The sequence below is a fragment of the Nomascus leucogenys genome, chromosome 13 (genome assembly GCF_006542625.1).
Source record: "Nomascus leucogenys isolate Asia chromosome 13, Asia_NLE_v1, whole genome shotgun sequence".
In the NCBI taxonomy this organism is placed as follows: Eukaryota; Metazoa; Chordata; class Mammalia; order Primates; family Hylobatidae; genus Nomascus; species Nomascus leucogenys.
The window spans coordinates 77,843,802-77,867,179 of record NC_044393.1 but is presented as its reverse complement, the minus strand read 5'-3'; the positions used below and the strand labels follow the sequence as shown (position 1 = coordinate 77,867,179).

At 40.6% G+C, this 23,378-nt stretch overlaps 1 protein-coding gene across 3 annotated transcripts in view; it reads left to right on the top strand.

Moving 5' to 3' along the window:
• Nucleotides 1–22,820, top strand: part of TNPO3 (transportin 3) — a 102,702-nt gene extending 79,882 nt beyond the window's left edge. For all 3 annotated transcript variants that reach the window (XM_003261313.4, XM_030825538.1, XM_030825539.1), the window contains 7 exons: nucleotides 840–956; nucleotides 1,809–1,903; nucleotides 4,158–4,314; nucleotides 6,426–6,593; nucleotides 9,331–9,443; nucleotides 19,690–19,781; nucleotides 21,638–22,820. In XM_003261313.4, coding sequence (XP_003261361.2) covers nucleotides 840–956; nucleotides 1,809–1,903; nucleotides 4,158–4,314; nucleotides 6,426–6,593; nucleotides 9,331–9,443; nucleotides 19,690–19,750 — 711 coding nt within the window. In that variant the 3' untranslated portion in view covers nucleotides 19,751–19,781; nucleotides 21,638–22,820. The remainder of the gene's footprint in view (nucleotides 1–839; nucleotides 957–1,808; nucleotides 1,904–4,157; nucleotides 4,315–6,425; nucleotides 6,594–9,330; nucleotides 9,444–19,689; nucleotides 19,782–21,637) is intronic.
• Nucleotides 22,821–23,378: the final 558 nt, after the last annotated feature.

The following is a 23,378-nucleotide window of genomic DNA, read 5'->3' as shown; positions in this document are numbered from 1 at the left end:
CATATTGTATTAAAATTTTTGTTGAAATCCAAATATCTTCATAGAAAACACTATTTTTTACTTAAAAGATAAAATAGGTTTAGGAGCAACTCAAAATTTAAACAATGCTTTCACTGTCTTCTCCAGGATGAAGGTGTTTGATACTGTTTTCCCAACTATGGCTATATATCCTATTTAAAAAATATGACTTATCTACAGTGCAAATGAGAGCAACTTTTACGTACTGGATGAAATATTCTGTGCTGGGGTTTTGCAAATAGTCCATGAGCTCCCTGATAGCTTCCAGCTTTAAGTATTAGACAACTCTTATACAGCATTGTCTTTTTTTTTTTTTTTTTTTTTTTTTTTTTTTTTTTTGAGACGGAGTCTCGCTCTTTCACCCAGGCTGGAGTGTAGTGGCGTGATCTCGGCTCACTGCAGGCTCCGCCCCCCGGGGTTCACGCCATTCTCCTGCCTCAGCCTCCTGCGTAGCTGGGACTACAGGCGCCCGCCACCTCGCCCGGCTAATTTTTTTTTTTTGTATTTTTAGTAGAGACAGGGTTTCACCGTGTTAGCCAGGATGGTCTCGATCTCCTGACCTCGTGATCCGCCCGCCTCGGCCTCCCATACAGCATTGTCTTGGGAAGATGAAAGTTCAAAGAGTTGGAAGAATAGAGAACCTGAAAATCATTTGAGATATTGAGCCCTATGTTTCACAAAATAGTGCTAACAAGCTTTATACTATGTTGCCTTAAAGAGAAGAAGCCAATCTATCTCTGAATTTCTTCCTGGAGACAGCTTCATAAGTCGGTACTTTTTGAAGGACAAAGCATTGAACTAATTGTTTTTTCCCTCGACAGATGGTGAATGTGTACCACGTACATCAGCATTCCTGCTTCCTGTACCTTGGCAGTATCCTCGTGGATGAATATGGCATGGAAGAAGGCTGTCGGCAGGGACTACTAGACATGCTCCAGGTATCTTTTCCATGAGGAGTGTAGACGCATCAGGCCTAGAGGGTCTGAAGGCCTAGCAGCGTATTCTTTACCATGTCTTTAATTGTGTTGCTTGTTTATGTTTTCCCCCAGGCATGTTGATTTCCTAATAACAGGGAGGTGGAAGCTTCCCAGTTGTTCACAGAACAGGCCTGTTTGAGAGAATGAGAGACTGACCACATGAGTGTAATGATTATTACATGTTACTGCCTGGTTTATGCTCTTCCAGAGATAGGGTGTTTGGAGGGGGGAGGAGGTGAGAAAAATGAATCTCTAAGCTCAAGCATTATTGTATTTTTAACTTCTTGCCTGGAACAGCCAACTGACTAGTTTACTTAGCAGCAGGGAGGGTTTTAGAGTTAATAATAGCATTCGAAACAGATCCTCAGATACTGCTTTTCCTTCCCTTCCAGCCACAGAGGGGAATATTGAGTTGAAGAATGTTGTTTCTTTTCCCAAGATGTCTTTTCACTTAAAATTGATATTTCATAATTATTATAAAAACTTCCACTCCCTTAGTGGACTATACCTACATAGAATCTTTGCTTTCAGAAATTTCTAAAACTTTGAGATTACGTCTGTTGAGTTTTATCAGCTAAAATCTGTGTCCTCAACCCTTTCTTAAATGTGGATTTCATAGGTGAAAACTGTTTATGTCAACTGGGAAGGATTTATGTCTTTCTTTTCCTGATCAGATTCTCATTACAATCTTTTTCTTTTCCCAGATGTGCTTTTCTTCTTTGTTCCTTTTGTACTTATTGTAATATTTGGCAAGTCTGAATGCTATGGCAATTCTGAAAAAGAATTTCTTTTAAAATCACTGTTCTGTTTTAGGCACTGTGCATCCCCACCTTTCAACTCCTAGAACAGCAGAATGGTCTCCAGAATCACCCTGACACTGTAGATGACCTGTTCCGGCTAGCCACCAGGTAAATCCTTCTGAAGAGCCCATTTCTTAATTGCTCATCCTGTCACTGCTTAGTCTTGCCATCTGACCCTTGGTTATTTTATTCTTGTAAAATGAAGTCACTGGAGTAAGTAGATTAATGATTCATAGCCCAAAGGTAAATTGCAAGCTGATATATCCCCAGCAATGACGCAGAGTATTGCGGGAAGCAAGGGATAAAGGAGCTGAGTTCCTGCCAGGAAGGAGGGCACACACACAAGACAATGCAGTGTGCCTGGCAAAACACTTGACTAGATCATCTCTACAGTCCTCTGTAGGTTTTAACTGTTCATGCTGTTGCAATTTCATGTTTCACCTCAACTTTCTCTTTGAGGAAGCTTAGCATCCTTCAGATACAATCAGTTTCGGAATAAAGAATGTTTGGGATTTTAAGATGCCTTAGCAGTTATCTCATACTGTATTTCTCAGCTCTACTCACAGCCTACTTTATCAGTAGCACTGATAATATGATTGCCAAACTTCTGCTTGAATTCCTTAGTCCCTAACTAAGGAATTTGAACCAAAACTGTTACCATATCAGCATTTAAAAAAAAAAAAGAAAAATCATTATTTTCAAAACAACAAAAGCCCAACTGTTATATCATTTACAAATGCAAAGTAATATTGACTTGATTGTTTCATCTTAGGATTGATTTTTTTTCTTTTTTCTTTTTTGAGATGGAGTCTCTCTCTGTTGCCCAGGCTGGAGTGCAATGGCATGATCTCGGCTCACTGCAACCTCTGCCTCCGGGGTTCAAGTGATTCTCCTGCCTCAGCCTCCCGAGTAGTTGGGATTACAGATGCCCACCACCATGCCCAGCTAATTTTTGTATTGACGGGGTTTTGCCATGTTGGTCAGGCTGGTCTCAAACTCCTGACCTCAGGTGATCCGCCCACCTTGGCCTCCCAAAGTGCTGGGATTACAGGCGTGAGCCACCGTACCTGGCAGGATTGAATATTGAACACTTTTTTTTTGTTAGTTTTCATATAGGTTAGAAAAACCTTTTTTTTCTTTTTCTTTTTTTGTTTTTAGTTGATAGAATTGTTGGATGGGCTATCACCCTCTGTTTTCTTTCTTTTTTTTTTGAGATGGAGTCTCGCTCTGTTGCCCAGGCTGGAGTGCAGTGGCGTGATCTCGGCTCACTGCAAGCTATGCCTCCTGGGTTCACGCCATTCTCCTGCCTCAGCCTCCCAAGTAGCTGGGACTACAGGCACCCGCCACCACACTCAGCTAATTTTTTGTATTTTTAGTAGAGACGGGGTTTCACCGTGTTAGCCAGGATGGTCTCGATCTCCTGACCTCGTGATCCGCCCTCCTCGGCCTCCCAAAGTGCTGGGATTACAGGCCTGAGCCACCACGCCCGGCCCACCCTCTGTTTTCTTAGGGTATGTATTCCTTGGGAAACTAGTCCCTAAAAATGTTCTTTGTACAAATGATGAAACAAGTTTGGAATATACTGTATCTTTTTCTGAAGAGATTCTCCCTGTATATTAAAGGAACTTAGAAATCTGATAGTAGTTTAAAGCAAAAAATAAACAAGCAAAACTACTTTCAAAATCCAGCAGCGTTTCCCAAGCTTACTTGAACACACAACCTTTTCTTTGAGGGATTCCTGTTGACATCCTGGGAACTGGAATTCTGTGAACTTTAGTTTGGGAAATGCTGTTCTAGCATCTTTAGGACTTTTTAACCTAGGAGAGTTTCTACTTGTAAGTCCTTTTGACTGGTCTTTCTTGATTTATAAAATCTTAGTTGGAAATAGGGTGTGGTGACACGTCTTTTAATATACTAATCTAAGATATGGTCCTATTTTTTTTAACAGCAACTTTAGGTTCACTGCAAATTTGAGTGAAAAGTTTCTCCCATATACCCCTCCCTCCTAACACAGACAGCCTTCCCCTCTATTAGCATCCCCCACCAGGGTAATACAAACAGTGACCATATATTAACACATCCTTATCACCCAAAGTCCATAGTTTATATTAGGCTTCACTCTCAGTGTACATTCTGTGGGTCTTGACAAATGTGTAATGATGTGTATCCACTGTTATAGTATCATACAGAATATTTTCACTGCCAAAAAAAATCCTCTATGTTCTGTCTATTCATCCCTTCTTCCCTGAAGCCCCCACCAACCACTGATCTTTTTTACTGTCTTCATAGTTTTGCCCTTTTACCCTAGCTGCTTTTATAGCCTAATCTTGTCATTTATACCTAGTCTCACTTTCCACACCAGGTTTATTCAGCGTAGCCCTGTCACCTTGCTGCGGAGCCAAGTAGTCATCCCTATCTTACAGTGGGCCATTGCCTCTACTACCCTGGACCACCGGGATGCCAATTGTAGTGTCATGAGGTTTCTACGAGACCTCATTCATACAGGGGTAGCCAATGATGTAAGTATAAAAATGATACCATTTCTACTTAACAGCTTTTATCTCCTATCTCTTTGTCATTCCTTAGGAGAAAACCAGCATCCCAGTATTTCCTTATTTGATCTGTATTGGTAGACATATATCATAGTGGATCATTCACTAGCCAAAATATCAAGTAAGACACTTGTGCTGGGTGCTTTAGGCTGTATAAAGCAGTCTAAAACTGTTCATGCTCTCAAATCATTTGGTGTCTAGTTGAAGAGAGAAACAGGTTTAAAGAGTTAAGTAACAACAAGATGCCAGTATTTGGTGTTTTTCATTTGTTTTTGAAACAGGGTCTTGCTCTGTCGCCTAGGCTGTAGTACAGTGATGTGAATCTCAAAGGATCCTCAGCCTACTGAGTAGCCAGGACTACAGGCATTCAACACCATGCCTGGCTAGTTTTTATATTTTTTGTAGAGATGGCGTTTCACCATATTGCCCAGGTTGGTCTTGAACTCCTAGCCTCAAGTGATCCTCCCACCTTGGCCTCCAGTATTTGATTGTTCAGATGAGTGATAAAAGTCATGATTGGTATGAGATCAGACGAGGGAAAGCTCTAGACCAAAAAGAGTTGGAATAACTTTATGGAAGGGGAGGGATTTAAATGGAGCCATGAAATAGAGGTAGAATTTTGATGGATTAGAGAGGCAGATAGTCATACTGCCTCTAAACCAAGATCAGAGCAAGTCAGAATAGTACTAAGTTTGTTAGTGGACAACTAAGCAGTGGGAGTAGTAAAGTGCTTCACAGGAATTTCGAAGGTAGGTTTGATTAGATGTGGAGTAAAATTGTAGACAGGGGAGAGCAGTGAAGAAGTATGTATTTACTTATGCATTCTATTCAGGCTATTCATTTAAGAAGTTTGGCAGTAAAAGAGGGAAGAAAATAACTAGAAGGGAAAGGCAATTTAAAAAATATTTTTCTCAGGGTATTAGAAATATATGTGTATTTGAAGACCACAAGAAGGGCCAGGCACAGTGGCTCACGCCTATAATCCCAGCAGTTTGGGAGGCCAAGGCGGGCAGATCACTTGAGGTCAGGAGTTCAAGACCAGCCTAGCCAACATGGTGAAACCCTGTCTCTACTAAAAGTACAAAAACTAGCCAAGCGTGGTAGTGGATGCCTGTAATCCCAGCTACTAGGGAGGCTGAGGCAGGAGAATTGCTTGAACCCAGGGGATGGAGGTTTCAGTGAGCCGAGATCAGGCCACTGCACTCCAGCCTGGGTGACACAGCAAGACTCTGTCTCAAAAAAAAAAAAAAAAAATTAAAGACCGCAAGAAGAAAAAAAGGGTTTTCTTTTTTTTTGATAGAAAAAATTAGATCTCTGATAGACGTCTTCAATTCTTATTTCAGTTGGTTTTGTTTTGTTTTATTGTGACATGGGGTTCTGGCTGTGTTACCCAGACTATAGTGGCCATTCACAGGTGAGATCCCACTATAGATCAGAATGGAATTTTGACCCACTCTGTTTCTGACTTGGGCTGTTCACCGCTCCCTCCTTAGGCAACCCAAGAGTCGTTCCTCGCTCCTAGGAGGTCACCACATTGATGCTGAATTTAGCACAGGCACCCAGTTGGTATAGCATGCTCTAGCCCAGAACACCTGGGTTCAAGCTGTTCCCCTACCTGAGCCTTTGGAGTGGCTGGGACTATGGTGTGTGCTGCCGTGCCAGGCTGACTTGGTTTTTGAAAAAGGAAATAGGAACACAAGTTATTTTTCACATTAAAAAAAAATTAATACCATCACATAGAAGATGAAGAGAAAAAAATTTTAAAAATTGCTAACTTTAATTCTTAACCGTGTTTTCTGCCTTCAAATCATGAAAAATCTAAGCATTAATCTCTGTTGAAACCCATGTTCATTCCTTGGATGCTAATAAACTCCTTCATTTTCTTTCTAAAGACAAAAAACTTCTGGACTTTGTGAATCCAGCTGTTATTTTACACACACCTGTATACACACACACACACACCCGCACACACACATACACTTTCCTATTAAAGAGAAATTACTAAAGGGGAAAGAGTGCTTGGTCTTTGGGAAGTTGAGACTAGAATTTATCTGACGTTCCTGCTTTCCCACATACAGCATGAAGAAGACTTTGAATTACGGAAAGAACTGATTGGACAGGTGATGAACCAGCTTGGACAGCAGCTTGTCAGCCAGCTGCTGCACACCTGCTGCTTTTGCCTCCCCCCCTATACCCTACCAGATGTGGCTGAAGTGCTCTGGGAGATCATGCAGGTTGACAGACCGGTAAGATTGTTTTCATGAGGAATTTATCTCATAGTCCCTAAACCTAATAGGCTTTGGTTCCTTAAGGCCAACCCTAATTTTGAAACTAGCCCTGTTTTCTGTCCATGGAACCAAATTTAGGCATATTGCCAAATTAGATTGGTAGATGAAGAGGCCCGTAAAGATCAGTAATTTATTATTGAGTTCTTTAAAGCATGTTTCTATGTCACTGTCATAGGGGGTATACTACCAGAAGTAAGTATCAAGCATTGAATTCAGTCGTGTGGCTGTCCAATGTGAAATTTGTTCACTTGTGAGAGATGCCCAAATGTCAGTTATATTAGTTACGTATTACTTGAGAAGTATTTAATCCTTTCAGACTTATTCTATAGCACTGTATTATTTCTTGGTGATACATCTAGCCAGAACATTTGGAAGCACATAATTGTCAAAGTAACCCACAATGTACAGTCGGATATATTTCCCCTTTGGATTTCTTTGAACCAGATCCTTTATCACCCACCTAAGGATGGAGTTGTTTTTTTAAAGCTATCTAATAATGCCCAAGTAATTTCAGTACTGGGCCACATGACCATAACTCAGGTTATGTGCACTGTGTGAAAGTTGAATAGAATGGTAACGTATAATATAACCTGAAATTATTTTTAAAATGGAATTTATAATTTTTAATATTACTGTAAAAGCAGTTCAGGAAAGTACTCATTGGGACCTAGTTAAAGTGAGCTGTCTTACAGAACCACAGAATATAAAATTGAGAATAATAATATATAATAGATAGTACCTATTCCTTGCTGGTTCAATACACATGTTCCATTTCAACCTGATAGAGTAGCATATTTGTTTTTCTAAAGAAAAGTACTTTTTGAGCCTCCAGGAATCAGCAAATTTAATTCAAAAGTCCTTGACCTGAGGGAAAAAGTCTTCATACTCTGCTTAAACTTTTTTACAAATACATTTGGTTCCCAAGTAACAGAAAACTTATGTAAATCTAACTTTATAAAAACATTCTTGATTGTAAGCATATTGTTAAGTGCTAACAACAACAACAAAAGATGAGAACAAGAAGGTTGGACAGGAATGGAAACCAGGTAGCCATGTACTCTAAGGCGTGTACTATATATCAGCCGGGCACAGTGGCTCACGCCTGTCTTCCCAATACTTTGGGAGACCAAGGTAGGAGGATCACTTGACGCCAGGAGTTTGAGACTCCACCAGCTTGGGCAACATAGACCCCATCCCTACAAAAAAAAAAATTTTTCTTTTTAATTAGCTGGGTGTGGTGGCATACATCTATAGTCCCAGCTACTCAGGAGGGTAGGATTGCTTAAGCCCAGGAGTTCCAGCCTGCATTGAGCTATGATCATGCCCCTGCACTCCAGTCTGAGCTGCATAGCAAGACCCTCTCTCAAAAAAAAAAAAAAAAAGTTTGCTATATAACAACTATTATGTATTTTTTAAAATTAAGGAGCTGTTATGTATCCATGATTAAGAAATGCTTAGTACTTCCTGAGCGTTTATAATACTTTTGCTCTGGCCTATTATGGTCATAAATGAATATGATGGGAAAATATATAATGTAAAAAAAATTAGGTATAAAAGAGTAATTTTACAGCCCAAAACTATGACTGAAGTATACATTCCACTTAAGAAAGGGATGAAGAAATATTAACGCTGACCCAAAGGACAACAATTAAACTGAAAATAAGAACCCAGAGGAAGTCTGTAGAATTTTTATTTTAGAAAGGAAGGAAGTAAAGGGAGTAGAGACAATTTTTGTGCATAGGAAAGGCATAAAGAGAATGCTCAGATATACTTATATAAAAGATATATAAGTAAATTAAACAGCAACAAGAGCAAGGTTTTTTAACACAAAGAGCAGGCAGATATCACAAAGGAACTGAATGGACAGGACTTATTCTGAGAGAGATGGCCTTAAAATCCTTAAGATTCTGGACTCATATGTCTCATATGTATACTTTCTGATATGGTGGCTTAGTATACTTTTTGCCCCTGCTCTTTCAGGTATCTGAACCTTTACTATGGATCACTTTTGGTCTTTAAGCTCAAGAGCTTTTGGAAATCTGTTTAATTTTTAAAATATACTGGTCAAGTGCTTATACCTGTAGTCCCAGCACTTTGGGAGGATCTCGTGAGCCCAGGAGTTTGAGACCAGTCTGGGCAACATAGACTCCTCATCTCTTAAAAAAAATTGTTTTTAATTAGCCAGGCATGTTGATGGACTTCTGTAGTCTGAGATACCTGGGAAGCTGGGGTGGGAGGATCACTTGAGCCTGGAAGGTCAAAGCTGCAGTGCACTGCACGCCAGCCTGGGCAACAGAGTGAGACCCTATCTCAAAAAAGAGAGAGCGAGCGAGTGTGTGTGTGTATGTTCGTGTTCGCATGTGTGCGTATGTATATATGTCATATATGTTATGACAGGAACAAAACAATAGCCTCATCCAGAAGAAACTTCACTTCTAAGGTGTAGAAGGTCCTTTTCTGAAATGATGCCCGCTGCCCCTTTGAAGGGAAGTCTAGGCATGCATATGCAGACTGCATCAACCCAGAGGGTTTGAAGGGCTAATGAGAGCACTTTTGTTGATTCCTTTACTTGCTCCCAAGTGTAGGGAAGTAAATGCTACTAAGGAAAATTTGTGGGGTTTTGTTAATATCTATAGGGTCTCAGGTGAGTAAGCCATGCTTCCTTTTAAAACTCTTACCCCTTTTTCCTATACAGACTTTTTGTCGATGGTTAGAAAATTCCTTAAAAGGTTTGCCAAAGGAAACAACCGTGGGAGCCGTCACAGTGACACACAAGCAACTTACAGACTTTCACAAGCAAGTCACTAGGTGAGTGATACTGGGGGTTCTTAAGGAGGTGTGGGGTGTGGGAAGAAACATATCTTTATTTCTTATGCACCCTTGGAAATGGACAATTTATAGTCTGTTTAAACTTGAATTGCACAAATTGGCATTGGAAGCCATTCTGGTGGGAAAACATCACCATGCTGTGTATGTATGTACATATATTTAACATATGTGCTAACTGGTATAAGATTTTTTAGCGGTAAGTGGAGGCACTGTTTCTCCCAAAGGAAAATGCACTGAGCAGCTCACTCCCCGTCAGGAGATCTGTCTATATTTTTGTAAGTCCTTCTGAGTTTTCATCCACATTTGGGGGTCAAGAATGTAGGTACCTGAGTAAGGCAAAGCATTGGTTATAAAACATTAGAAAGTGATGTAGACGACAGTGAATTGGAGAATGTTCACCGTACCTAAAGATAGTCAAATTCTAATTTCAAAGAAGTTGTGTAGTCCAAACAGAACATCTGCCTGGGATACATTAGACCCATGAGGCACTTACAATCTCTGGATTACAGACTAAAATGTAAAGTGTGTGTGTTTTTTTTACTGTGAACATATAAATATTTTTAATACAGTTACATAGTCTTCCTAATTATTGTTTTATAGCCATAAAGGTGTTTCTTGATTTCCTTATAATGCCTCTATTAGTAGACATTTAGATCATTTTTCAGTTTTTTCGTATTACAGATAATGTCAAAAATAGAGCCTTTTCCTTCTTCTGAATATTTTCCTTTAAAATGTAATCACTGAATCAAAGGTTGTGAGACTTATGGTCTTTTTTTTTTTTTTTTTTTTTTTTGAGACGGAGTCTCGCTCTGTCACCCAGGCTGGAGTGCAGTGGCGCAATCTCGGCTCACTGCAAGCTCCGCCTCCCGGGTTCATGCCATTCTCCTGCCTCAGCCTCCCGAGTAGCTGGGACTACAGGCGCCCGCCACCACGCCCGGCTAATTTTTTGTATTTTTAGTAGAGACGGGGTTTCACCATGGTCTTGATCTCCTGACCTCATGATCCACCCACCTCGGCCTCCCAAAGTGCTGGGATTATAAGCATGAGCCACCGCGCCCGGCCAAGACTTATGGTCTTAATGGTAATGACAGCAACTTAAGTTGGATTTTTTTTTTTTTTTTTTTTGAGATGGTGTCTCACTGTGTCGCCCAGGCTGGAGTGCAATGGCACGATCTGGGCTCACTGAAAGCTCCGCCTCCCGGGTTCACACCATTCTCCTGCCTCAGCCTCCCAAGTAGCTGGGACCACAGATGCCCGCCACCACGCCTGGCTAATTTTTTTGTATTTTTTTAGTAGAGATGGGGTTTCACTGTGTTAGCCAGGATGGTCTCGATCTCCTGACCTCATGATCCACCCACCTCGGCCTGCCAAAGTGCTGGGATTACAGGCATGAGCCACCGCGCCTGGTCTTAAGTTGGATTTTATAACTACGTATTCCCTTGCCCTGATACTCTTTTTATATCTAGAGTCTTTAGAGTTTTGTCTAAATTTTAGGCAATGACTTATAATCATACAGTGTGGAAAGATATGGGTCAAAGAAGGAATGTTAGAGCAAGGTTAGTAGTAGTGAAAAAACTGGAAATATTCTAATTGCCCATCAATAGAGAAAAGTTAAATAATTAACAGTGTGCTTATACTAGTAAATAGTCCCAAAGATGAACAAGGAAGAAGAAATATGTGATAATATGGAAAAATATACAAGATAAATTGTGTAAAGGTTAAAATAATAGTATTACATAACCTAACTTGAGCTTTTAAAATAATTTTAAAAATTTTTAATTGTTATAAAAATACACATAACATGAAATTTACAGTATTAACCATTTTTGTAAATGCATAGTTCAGTAGGGTTAAGTATATATTCATGTTGTTGCACAACCAATCTCAAGAACTTTTTCATCTTGTAAAACTGAGACTATACCCATTAAGCAACAATTCTCCATTCTCCCCTCTCCCCATCTCCTGGCAATTACCTTCCTCCTTAATATTTGAGTCTGACTACTCTAGATACCTCATATTAGTGAGATCATACAGATTTGTCTTTTTGTGACTAGCTTAACTCACTTAGTATAATGTCCTTAGGATTCATCTATGTTGTAGCGTGTGCCAGAATTTTCTTCCATTTAAAGGCTAAATAATAGTCCATTGTATGCATATACCACATTTTATTTATCCTTCCATCTGTTGATGGCCATTTGGGTTGCTTCCACCTCTTAGCTGTTGTGAGTAAGGCTGCTATAAACACAGGTGTACAAATATCTCTTTCAGCCCCTGCTTTCAATTCTTTTGGATACCCAGAGGTGGAATTGCTGGATCATATGGTGATTCTATTTAATCTTCTTTAATTTTTTTGAAGAACCATCATACTGTTTTCCATAGCAGCTGCACCATTTTACATTCCCACTAGCAGTGCACAAAGTTCCAATTTCTCCACATCCTCACCAACACTTGTTATTTTCTGGGTTTTTGAGAGTAGCCATCTTAGCATTTCACACCAAGTGTGAAGTGTTATCTCATTGCGGTTTTCATTTGCATTTCCCTAATGATTAGTGATGTTGAGCATCTTTTCGTATGCTTATTGGCCATTTGTTTATCTTCTTGGAGAAATGTCTATTCAAGTGCTTTGCCTATTTAAAAATTAGGTTTCTTTTGTTGTTTAGTTGCAGAAGTTCCTTTTATATTTGGGATATTAATTCCTTATCAGGTACATGATTTGCAAACATTTTCTTCCATTCTGTAGGTTGCCTTTTCATTCTGTTGATTGTGTCCCTTGATGCACAGAAGTTTTTAATTTTGATGTAGCCTAGTTTATCTGTTTTGCTTTTGTTGTCTGTTCGGTTTCATATCTAGGAAATCATTGCCAGATTTCATGTCATGAAGTTTTCCGCCTAGGTTTTCTTCTAAGAGTTTTACAGTTTTAGGTCTTATATCAGGTCTTTGATCCTTTTTGAGTTAATTTTTGTATGTGGTATTAGGTAAGGGTCCGGCCTCTTTCTTTTGCTTGTGGATATCCAGTTTTCCCAGCACCATTTGTTGAAAAGACTGTCCTTTCTGCACTGAATGGTCTTGACATCCTTGTTGAAAATCATTTGACCATATACAGGAGAATTTATTAATGGGCTCCCTGTTCTATTCCATTGGTCTATGATGTATTTCTTTATGTCAATACCATGCTGTTTTGATTACTGTGGCTTTGTAATAAATTTTAGAATCAGGAATATGAGGCCTGTAATGTTTGCTTTAAAGATTGTTTTGGTGGCCAGGCGTGGTGGCTCACGCCTGTAATCCCAGCACTTTGGGAGGCCGAGGCAGGCGGATCACGAGGTCAGGAGATCGAGACCATCCTGGCTAAAACAGTGAAACCCCGTCTCTACTAAAAATAAAAAAATTAGCCAGGTGTGGTGGTGGGCACCTGTAGTCCCAGCTACTCGGGAGGCTGAGGCAGGAGAATGGCGTGAACCCGGGAGGTGGAGCTTGCAGTGAGCTGAGATCACGCCACTGCACTCCAGCCTGGGCGACAGAGTGAGACTCCGTCTCAAAAAAAAAAGAAGATTGTTTTGGCCACTTGGGGACCCTTGAAATTCCATATGAATTTTAGGGTAGATTTTTCTGTACGAGAGGTTGTTGGGATTTTGATGGGGATTGTATTGAATCTATAGATTGCTTTGAGTAGTATTGAAATCTTAACAATATCAAATCTCCAAATCGACAAATACAGTATATTGTTCCATTTATTGGTGTCTTTAATTTCTTTCAGCTACATTTTGTAGTTTTCAGTGTATAAGTTTTTCACCTCCTTGGTTAAATTTTTTCATAAGTTTTTTTTATGCTATTGTAAACGAACCAACTTGTACTTTAAAGAGCTGTTTTATTATAAATTATACACACACACACAGGCTACTTTCTGCACAGTAAGTTTTTGGAAAGATATGTAAGTGAGACTAGGAGGGGAGGGAGGCTTTTCATAACTTTCTGTACTATGTGCACTTTTTTATGAGCATAAATTACACTTTTATGGGTAAAATCAGACTTAGAAGGGAAAGAAAATGAACTTTAAGCAGTGATACAAGAGCTAGTTGTCTTTTCTCAGAATTGATTTCTTAATGTCACTTTCCAAAATAGTTTACTTTCTCATCTTCTGGAATGTCTCCAACAATTTTGTTAATGTTAAAATCCCAAACCATGGAATGCTACTATTTTATAGTCTACTAAGTGGCTTAAGTAGTAAGCCCAGTATGCCCCAGAAATAACTCACTTTTAGCCATAGATCAAGTGACATGCATGACTGAAAAATAGCATGTGACCCTTCATGATACATTTTGCCAGAAGTGGGGATTTCCCCTCCACTGGGTAGGCATATATTGACTGGGGTGACCTTAAAAATTCTTTGATTGCTTTTACTGTGAATCTTCTCAGTAGAAGTAGAGTATTCTATCTACAAGCTGCCTCGGGGGAAAGAAGTATAGTAGTTGCTTCTCTCTGCTTCTGTTTTGCATTATTCCATGCAGTGCTGGTTACAGTATAAGGGCAGGATCCTATTGACTCTAATTTTCCTAAAGCAAATGGGAACCTAGGGGAAACCCTCCAAAGATGGGGTTTGGAGTCAAGTATGTTGGTTTGAATCTTGGCACATACCCTATTACTTTGAACTTCAGTTTATTTATCAAGTGAAATAGGGTTAGTACTGCCAGTCTCATAAGGTTATTATGAGATACCAAATGGAAATCTAAAGAAGATCTTGCACAGTGATCAGTGAATGTTAACTCCTTTCTCCTCAGAGGAGAAACTTCTAGAATGTCATTATGTACTTGCAAAACTAGCTGGGACATGTCTCCTGTTGACTCTAAGGCAGCCACCCACACATTCTGGAATCCCACACATTCTAGAATAAGTCTCTGTCAAGCCCTCTTTCCCTCAGTGGGACTAATATATGACAGATAAAATAATATGGTAAGTCTGAAATCAAGGTCATAGATATCCTTTCCTAATTTAAGATAAATCTTGGGGCAAGGAAAAGAGACCTAAGTAAAGCAGTGCTGTGGGGGGAAAAAAAACCTGTGATCTTTGCCCTGTGATATGGGAAAATAAGGTGCACCGCCAACCTCACCTACTTGATCTTTCATTGCTAAACAAGTTTTGCAGCTCTTCCTATAGCAGGCTGTAACATATGTAATATAGTGGTGGGAAATGAACAGAAGTAAGAGCTGATGTTGAGGTGCTAGAGAAAGGACTTGAGATTGCTCATCTCCTCTTAGTAATTCTCTTCCTCTAGAATGCCTGTAGTAGACAGGACAGAAAGCCCTTGAACTTTCTGTCCCATGCATGACTCAGTCTCCCTTTTGATTTTAAGGTCCGTAACACCTGCCTCAACATGCTACTTTGTTTGCCATTCTGGCAGAGAGGGTGAACTGGTTCAGTTTCATTTCAGCAAGTCCAAGCCTGCTTTTCACATGGTACTGGTAATTAATTCCCTAGCTTTTTTAGTTGGTCAACTTGAAGAAAGCTGGGACGTTTCATTCTAAAATAACATTCTTGCTTTCCAAATGCCAAATGAGCCTATCATTAACTAAGACCAATTGGGACTAGAAGAAACCCTGCCATCATTTCCATTTCTCCATCTTGGTGTTTATTCTGTGACTACTTGTCACTTGCCTGGGGCTCTTCAAAGCCAAAAGATGTTGAACATGGGAAGCATTGATACTGGAATTAGAGGCCAGTAAGGGGTTGAATCCCTAGTCAAGTCATCAGAGTTTCATTATTTTCTGTTACCTACCAGGTCATCGGATCAAAAGGATCTCATTTCTCAGCACTCCCCTAGTAATCTTACGGGGCTCGAGAAATAACGACCATAAAAGCTTTCAGAAATATGGTGGAAGGATAGGAATTTGGGGACTAGAAGCCAGAAAACAGAATCTAAAAAATACTGGCAGTTGAAAAAGTAAATAAATAAAATAAAAAGCTAAGAAATATCAAATGTCAGAAGGACTGAGACAGAATATACAGTCATGTGTTACTTTATGATGGGGATATGTTCCAAGAAATGTGTCATTAGGTGGTTTAGTTGTTGTGCAAACATCATGGAGTATACTTCTACAAACCTAGATGGTATAGCCTACCGGACACCTGGTCTATATAGTGTAGCCTATTGCTCCTAGGCTACAAACCTGTATAGCAGGTTACTATACTGAATACTGTATGCAATTGTAATACAATGGTAAGAATTTGTATATCCAAACATATCTAAACATAGAAAAGGTACAGTAAAAATACAGTATAAAAGAGAAAAAAAAGGTATACCTGTATGAGGGCGCTTACCATGAATGGAACTTGCAGAACTGGAAGTTGCTCTAGGTGAGTCAATGAATGAGTGGTGAGGGAATAGAAGGCCTAGGACATTACCGTACACTACTGTAGACTTTTTATAGATACTATATACTTAGGCTACACTAAATTTATAAAAAAATTTTTTAATCAATAATAAATTAACCCTTGGCCAGGCACAGTGGCTCATGACTGTAATCCCAGCACTTTGGGAGGCCGAGGCAGGCAGATCACTTGAGGTTGGGAGTTTGAGACCAGCCTGGCCAACATGGTGAAACCCCATCTCTACCAAAAATTTTAAAAATTAGCCAGGCGTGGTGGTGGGCACCTGTAATCCCAGCTACTCAGGAGGCTGAGGCTGGAGAATCGCTTGAACCTGGGAGGCAGAGGTTGCAGTGGGCCGAGATCGTGCCACCGCACTCCAGCCTGGGCGACAGAGTGAGACTCTGTCTCAAAATAATAATAATAATAATAATAATAACAATAACAAATTAACCCTTGCTTACTGTAACTTTTTTACTTTATAAACTAAATTTTTTTTTAATTCTTGGACTCCTTTGTAATAACACCTAGCTTAAAACACAAACTGTACAGCTCATTAAAAATTTTTTTCTTTATATCTTTATAAGCTTTTTTCTATTCTTAAAATTATTTATTTATTTTTTAGCTTTTAAACTTTTTTGTTAAAAGCTAAGACACAGACACATATTAGCCTAGACCTACACAGGGTCAAGATCATCAATATCATTGTCTTCCACCTTTTTACATCTTGTCCCACTTAGAAGGTCTTCAAGGGCAATAACATACATGGAGCTGCCATCTCCTAGGATAACAATGTCTTCTTCTGGAATCCCTCCCGAAGGACCTGCCTGAGGCTGTTTTACAGTAAAATTTTTTTTTTTTTTGTAAGGAGAAGGAATATACTCTAAATTAATGATAAAAAGTATAGTATAGTAAATACATAACCCAGTAATATAGTTGTTTATGATCAAGTATTGTGTACTGTAGATCATTGTTTGTGTTGTCCTTTTATACGACTGGCAGTGCAATAGGTTTGTTTATACCAGCATCACCACAAGCATGTGAGTAACGCAACGTGCAGTTCTTCATCTCTTTTATACTCATAGGACCACTGTCATACATGCAGTCCATCGTTGGCCAAAACATCATTGTAGCACATAACTATAGTTCTAACATTCATGGAGCTTTTTTTTTTTTTTTTTTTTTTTTGAGACGGGGCCTTGCTCTGTTGCCCAGGTTGGAGTGCAGTGGTGTGATCTCAGCTCACTGCAACCTCTGCCCCCTGGGTTTAAGCGATTCTCCGGCCTCAGCCTCCCGAGTAGCTGGGACCACAGGTGCCCACCACCACGCCCAGCTAATTTTTGTATTTTTAATGGAGATGGGTTTCACCATGTTGGCCAGGCTGGTCTCAAACTCCTGACCTCAGGTGATCTACCCACCTTGGCCTCCCAAAGTGCTGCAATTACAGGTGTGAGCCACAGCACCCGGCCTCAAGGAGCTTTTGGATCCATTTCTATGGGCTCCCCACCAAGGACACTTCAGTTAAACATTTGGCTGAAGTGTTTGACATCAAAGCACTTGCAGATAGGATTGGGGCAGAAGCCGAGTTGACAGTGTCACCTGTCCCTCATTTCACCCTATCACACTGCATTTCTCCCACACTTGCATTTTGGTTTCAATACTTTTTCTCATGTGCCACAAAGGAGGCTGTGAAGTTATCATTACTCTTCCAAAGTCTCTGCCGGGCACAGTGACTCACGCCTGTAATCCCAGCACTTTTGGAGGCTGAGGCAGGACGATAGCTTGAGCCCAGAGGTTCGAGCAGCCTGGGCAACACAGTGAGACCCTGTTTCTATCTGTTTTGAAAACAAAACAAAACAGAAGTCTCTTGAAGAAGGGTAAAATTTAAAACATGTAAGACATTAGATAGCAAAAAAATCCCAGTCTCCAGCACTGTCCTAAGTTTCAGGGTTTTCTATGATCTTAGTCGCTTGTAATAACACACCACATAGCAACTTCTCTTGGGTTACAGATCTTCCTCCTTCCTGATATTGGGAGCATCAGTGATATGGGCTCATATGCCCTGGCTGCCTCCTTAACAGTCAGTATTAATTTGGAAGTAAAATGAGAAATGTAACACTTTAATTGAAGCTTATTAAATCCACAGAGGTAATGGCAATTCCAATACAGCCAAAAGACCTTTCTCATTTTCTTTCTTTTTTCTTTTTTTTGAGACAGGGTCTCACTCTGTTGTCCAGCCTGGAGTGCAGTGGCACAATCATGGCTCACTGCAACCTTAACCTCCCCAGCTCAGGTTATCCTCCTGCCTTAGCTTTGTGAGTAGCTGGGACCACAGGTGTGCACCACCACACCCAGCTAAGTTTTAAATTATTTGTAGAGACGGGGTCTCCCTGTGTTGGGATTACAAGCATGAGCCACTGTGCCTGGCCACCTGCCTTATTTTCATTACATTTTTAGGATGGAGAGACTAGAAGAAAGTTTCTAGAATGTTCTGTTGAATCAAGTCATGGGGTCTAAGTCAAGGTTCTTAATGATGTTTCAGAACTTATAATGGATGGGGAAATCTGGATGTAGGAACCTAAGTGGATAGCTCTATTTTCACCTTTTCTGTTGGATCACTTAGAGCAGTTCCCTTCCCTGGTGTTTAACCATTATGAGCTGGAAAGTGTGTTTTCATCTGCATTGAATCCTAGGCTGTAGGCACTGGTATCTTAGTTGAGCCAGGGAGAGGGCCACAGGAAGGCAAGCATATTAAGAATTGCTTCCTGGCCGGGCGCGGTGGCTCATGCCTGTAATCCCAGCACTTTGGGAGGCCGAGGCGGGCGGATCACAAGGTCAGGAGTTTGAGACCAGCCTGGCCAACATGGTGAAACCACATCTCTACTAAAAATACAAAAAATTAGCCGGGCGTGGTGGTGGGCACCTGTGATCCCAGCTACTGGGGAGGCTGAGGCAGGAGAATCACTTGAACCTGGGAGCGGAAGTTGCAGTGAGCTGAGATCGTGCCATTGCACTCCAGCCTGGATGACATGACTCCCTATCAAAAAAAAAAAAGAAGTGCTTCCTTCTCCACTGCTTTAGCTTAGCCTCATGTTCATTTAGCAAAAACTGTTATGAAGACAGATACAGTAGAATGAAGCTGGCATCAGCTGGTTTCTTGGTGACAGTTTTGGACAAAGGGAGGTCGGGGGGCTTTTGAAAAAACAGGGTCAGATGAATATTGGGCTATTCATATCACATAGGCATCTCCTGCTTCGTCTCTCTTTCTACGTGCTTTAACCCTTTCCTCTCTCCCTCTTCCTCCCACAGGAGGAAATCCTGAGCAGCCTGTTCAACTAGAAAATCAATGACTGGTGGAGACTTAGTTGCTAGACCAGCCTTTGTAAACAAAATCTATCTTTGGAAGAGAATGAGGAAACTTATGAGAGCCTTAGCAACCAAGTGTTGTTGTAGCAGCCTACATTTATTGAATACTATTTTGTTCACTGCTCTATTTTCATAAGCACTCTGTATGTGGATGATTTTAATCCTCTAAACAGTGTTATGAAGTAGATAATGGATGAGGAAACTGAGACAAAGATTGGTAACTTGTTCAAGGGCACAGTGGAGCCAAGATTCAAACTTGGGCAGTTTGTGTCCAGAGTCCACCCTTTGAAGACCACCAAGTTGATAACTTTTCTCATATATAATAATTTTTGCCCTGAATTACAGAAAGATCTGAAGCCAGGGTCGCTCAGGAGACGATGGGGAGAGCTCCTAGTGGAGTTGGGACGGTTCTCAGTGTGCCCCAATGTTGCAGTTGTTTTTCAGCATATTCTGTCTTTCTCCTCAGTCAAGGACCAACCTACCTTTTCTTTTCTAGTGCTGAGGAATGTAAGCAAGTTTGCTGGGCCTTGCGAGACTTCACCAGGTTGTTTCGATAGCTCACACTCCTGCACTGTGCCTGTCACCCAGGTGAGGATACCTAGTTCCCAGCTTTTCTCTGGACTGTCGGACTGTCGGGGATTCCTGGGAATGGAGATAGGTTTTAATGCCTATCATGGGACCAGTCTTATAGCTAGAGTCAGGGAAGGACTCAGCAGTTTAACTGTGGTGAACAGCTGGAATATACAGGGCCCGGATTTTCTTGGGCCTGGGCAGCCAGGAATTGTCAGTGTCTTTGGGGTACCATTTTCACCTCCATAGGAAAGTAACTGTTACAAAGTACATTGAAACATTTTCTTCCCCCTTCCCCTCACAGACACTTCTAAGATGGTAAGTGTACATGGCAACAAACAAATAAGTATTTTTAACCTGGCCACTTTGGCGAAAACAACCTCAAGTTGACTGTTATATGTGGTGCCAGTCTCCTAAAACTGACCCTCCAGATGTAATGAGCAAAGAGTTTATTCTTATCACTTTTATGACCTGAATGCTGAAGTGCCAGGTTTTGACCAGGGCAGGAGGTTTGAATTGAATATCCCTTATCCAAAATGCTTGGGATTTCGGAGGAAAAAAACACTTTCAGAAGTGTTTTTCAATTTTGGATTTTTTGGGATTTTGAATATTTGCAGAATGCACACCAGTTGGGCATTCCTAATCCAAAAGTCCAAAATCCAAAATGCTCCAATGTGCATTCCCTTGAGGGACATATCAGCGTTCAAAAAGTTTCAGCCGTTGAAGCATTTTGGCTATTCAGGTTAGGGATGCTTGGCCCTTAAAGGAAAGGAGGAGCATCTTTGGCTCCCAATGAGCACTTTTCTTCACGTGCTTTCCGTCTACTGATTCTGAAGCAAAGCAAGAAGCTTAGCTGAAAGGAGTGGGTAGTAGAATTTGGGTGCCAGTTTCTTGACGGAGAGAAGAAAGGCAGCTCTCCTCTAAGCCCACTCTTTGATGTCTCAAGGTGAGTTTCTTCTCCCAGGAGGCAATTCTTGATGAATCTGTAGCACTCACTGGTAGTTTCTGTGTTAAATGCATTCGTAGGTAAAGGTGATGTTCAGCAGTGCCTTGTCACACCCAAAATCATTTCTCAACTTTGATTGTTTTAATGAGTAATAATATCATTTGGGATCTCCCGGTTTTGCATGGTGTCTGGGTTAGCTGACATTGATACACCTCATAAGGTTGCTCATGGACAGCTGTAGGTGTTCATGGTTAACTTTGTGCCCTTACTGTGTGTCAAGGCACTGTTTTAAGTGTTTTAGATGTATTAACTAAGATAATCCTCATCTGCTTTTCTGGATTTGTTACTATTTTTCCCATTTTACAAATGAGGAAATTGAGGTTCAACAATGTTTAACAATTTGACAGTTATTGGTGGAGCCAGAATTCACATGTAGATATTCTGGTACCAGAGTCCTCACCTTGAACTACTCCACTTAATACAGTATCCTTTTGATAGCATCTAAATTGGTGTTTTGTTTTGTTTTGTTTTCAACTGTTACTAGTAGGCAAAGCCTTCTTTCAAAATAAAATCGACATGAAGCCTGTGGGATTTAGCAGACTGAGGTGAAGCTTCCCTGGTTGCTTTGGAATGGGAAGCCTGGACCTACTGGCTCTTTGCCCTCCTGACACATCCTCTCTTGTTTCCACAGTACACTCAGCATTGGAAGCACACTGCAGACGGTGTCATTAAAGCAGTAGCTCCCTTGAACCCACAAGTTAAAACGCCAGACTTTTATTTTTATTTTATTTTATTTTTTTTCTGAGTTCATATGGCAGACTTCAGAATTAGGTACCTGAGGAAATATAGAAATCTCTGCCTTAAGGTTGATTTTATTAAATGCTCTATTTTCTGGTACAGTTATTGACTGTCTTATCTCTTTTGTCAGGGAATGTCTTTTTTAATTAGAAGACAGGAAGAAAACAAAAACCAGACTGTGTCCCACAATCAGAAACCTCCGTTGTGGCAGAGGGGCCTTCACCGCCACCAGGGTGTCCCGCCAGACAGGGAGAGACTCCAGCCTTCCGAGGCCATCCTGAGGAGTTCCTGTTTGGGGGTGTGAGGGAAAATCAGCGCGGATTTTAAAAAGATGGCTGTGGCCTGCCCGGCGTGGTGGGAGGGGAGCTGGTTTCCTGGTGAACTTTCTAAAAGGAAAAATAATTTTAAGTAAAGAAAAAAGAAAAAAAAGGAAGACTAAACAGAAACCAGAACTGAAACATTTACCTGGTAGCAAATGACACATGCACGCACACACACATACACGCACAAGTGCCAGTGCGCACGTGTACACGGAAAAACGAAAGGACAAGCTTTCTGTGAAACAAAATATTTACTTAGGGATAATGTGGGGATTCACATGAATTAAATAGCTGCAATTGGAAGAAGAGGGTCAGGGTCATTTGTTCAGGTTTTCTATTGTTTTGTCCTCTCTTTCCTCTCCTACCCTTCCTTTCTCCCCTCCTTTTAAATGCAAATGAGTAGAAATTTCTTCTACCTTCCCCAGCTGTTTCTTCCCACCTTTAGAGTTGTTTAGACAAGGAGGAGTAAGCAAGGAACTTGTTCTGCTTTCTATCGTGGTCACATTGGTGATGCTCAGGACCTGCCAGGGTCAGAATTTATGGATATCTGAACCCTGACCCCGTTCATTCTCTCAGTCCACTTCCAATCCACATCAGATTGTTGTCTGCCTTGGAGAGATGAGCCAAAACTCGGGTGGGCGGGGGGTGCAGGATATAAATGTATACGTTTTTTTTTTAAGGTTTTTTTCTTAGTGAATTATTCACCCAGAGACATGAGAGAAAAAAAGAGGGAGGGTGTGTGGAGAAAAAATGTTTACAGGGCTAACAAGGGATGACGTGTCATTTAGTATTTTACTAAAAAGTGTGGAAATGACTTGATTTTAAGGGGAGGGTGAGGCCGAAGAGGGAAGCCCAAAACAGATCTTAATGTTTCAAAGGAGTGCAGCCCTTCACAGCCATCAGATATGAGGGCACTGTTCTGTCTGGTGTTGTAGCCATCTCAAGAACAAATCAACAGCAACAAAAGAAAAAGAATAAATTTTTAAAATTTAACCAGTGTTTCTTTGGTTTTACTTTCATTCACTGCCTTGTACCTCGGAAATGGTTCAGCTAGACTAGCTTTGGAAGCAGCCTTTAGTGCCTGATAGACATCTGGAGATGGAGTTGAAAGGGCAGGCCCCTGCCCTGATGCCACAGACCCTTCAGACTTCAGGGAAACCGCTCATTCTGCACTTTTTATTGTCCTAATTCACACCAAAGCTCATCACGCTTACATTTTACCCTTTTGTGTAGCCTCAGTGGGAAAGGGAGTTGGGTTACTCTTTCAGTTAAATAGTGTGGTATGGTTTTTCTACTATGGCCACCCAAGTAGACAGTTTCCTGACCTACAGATTTATTGGTCTTTAAAAAAAAAAAAAAACTTTATTGAAGTATCATTAACATAATTTGCATGTGTTTAAGGTATACACTTTGATAAGCTTTGACATACATCCATGAAACCGTTATCACAATCAGGGTAGTGAACATACTCTTTATTGCCAAAAGTTTCCTTGAACCCCTAGGTAATCCCTGTTTCCTGCCTCTTCCCATCCATCCCCATTTCCACGTAAC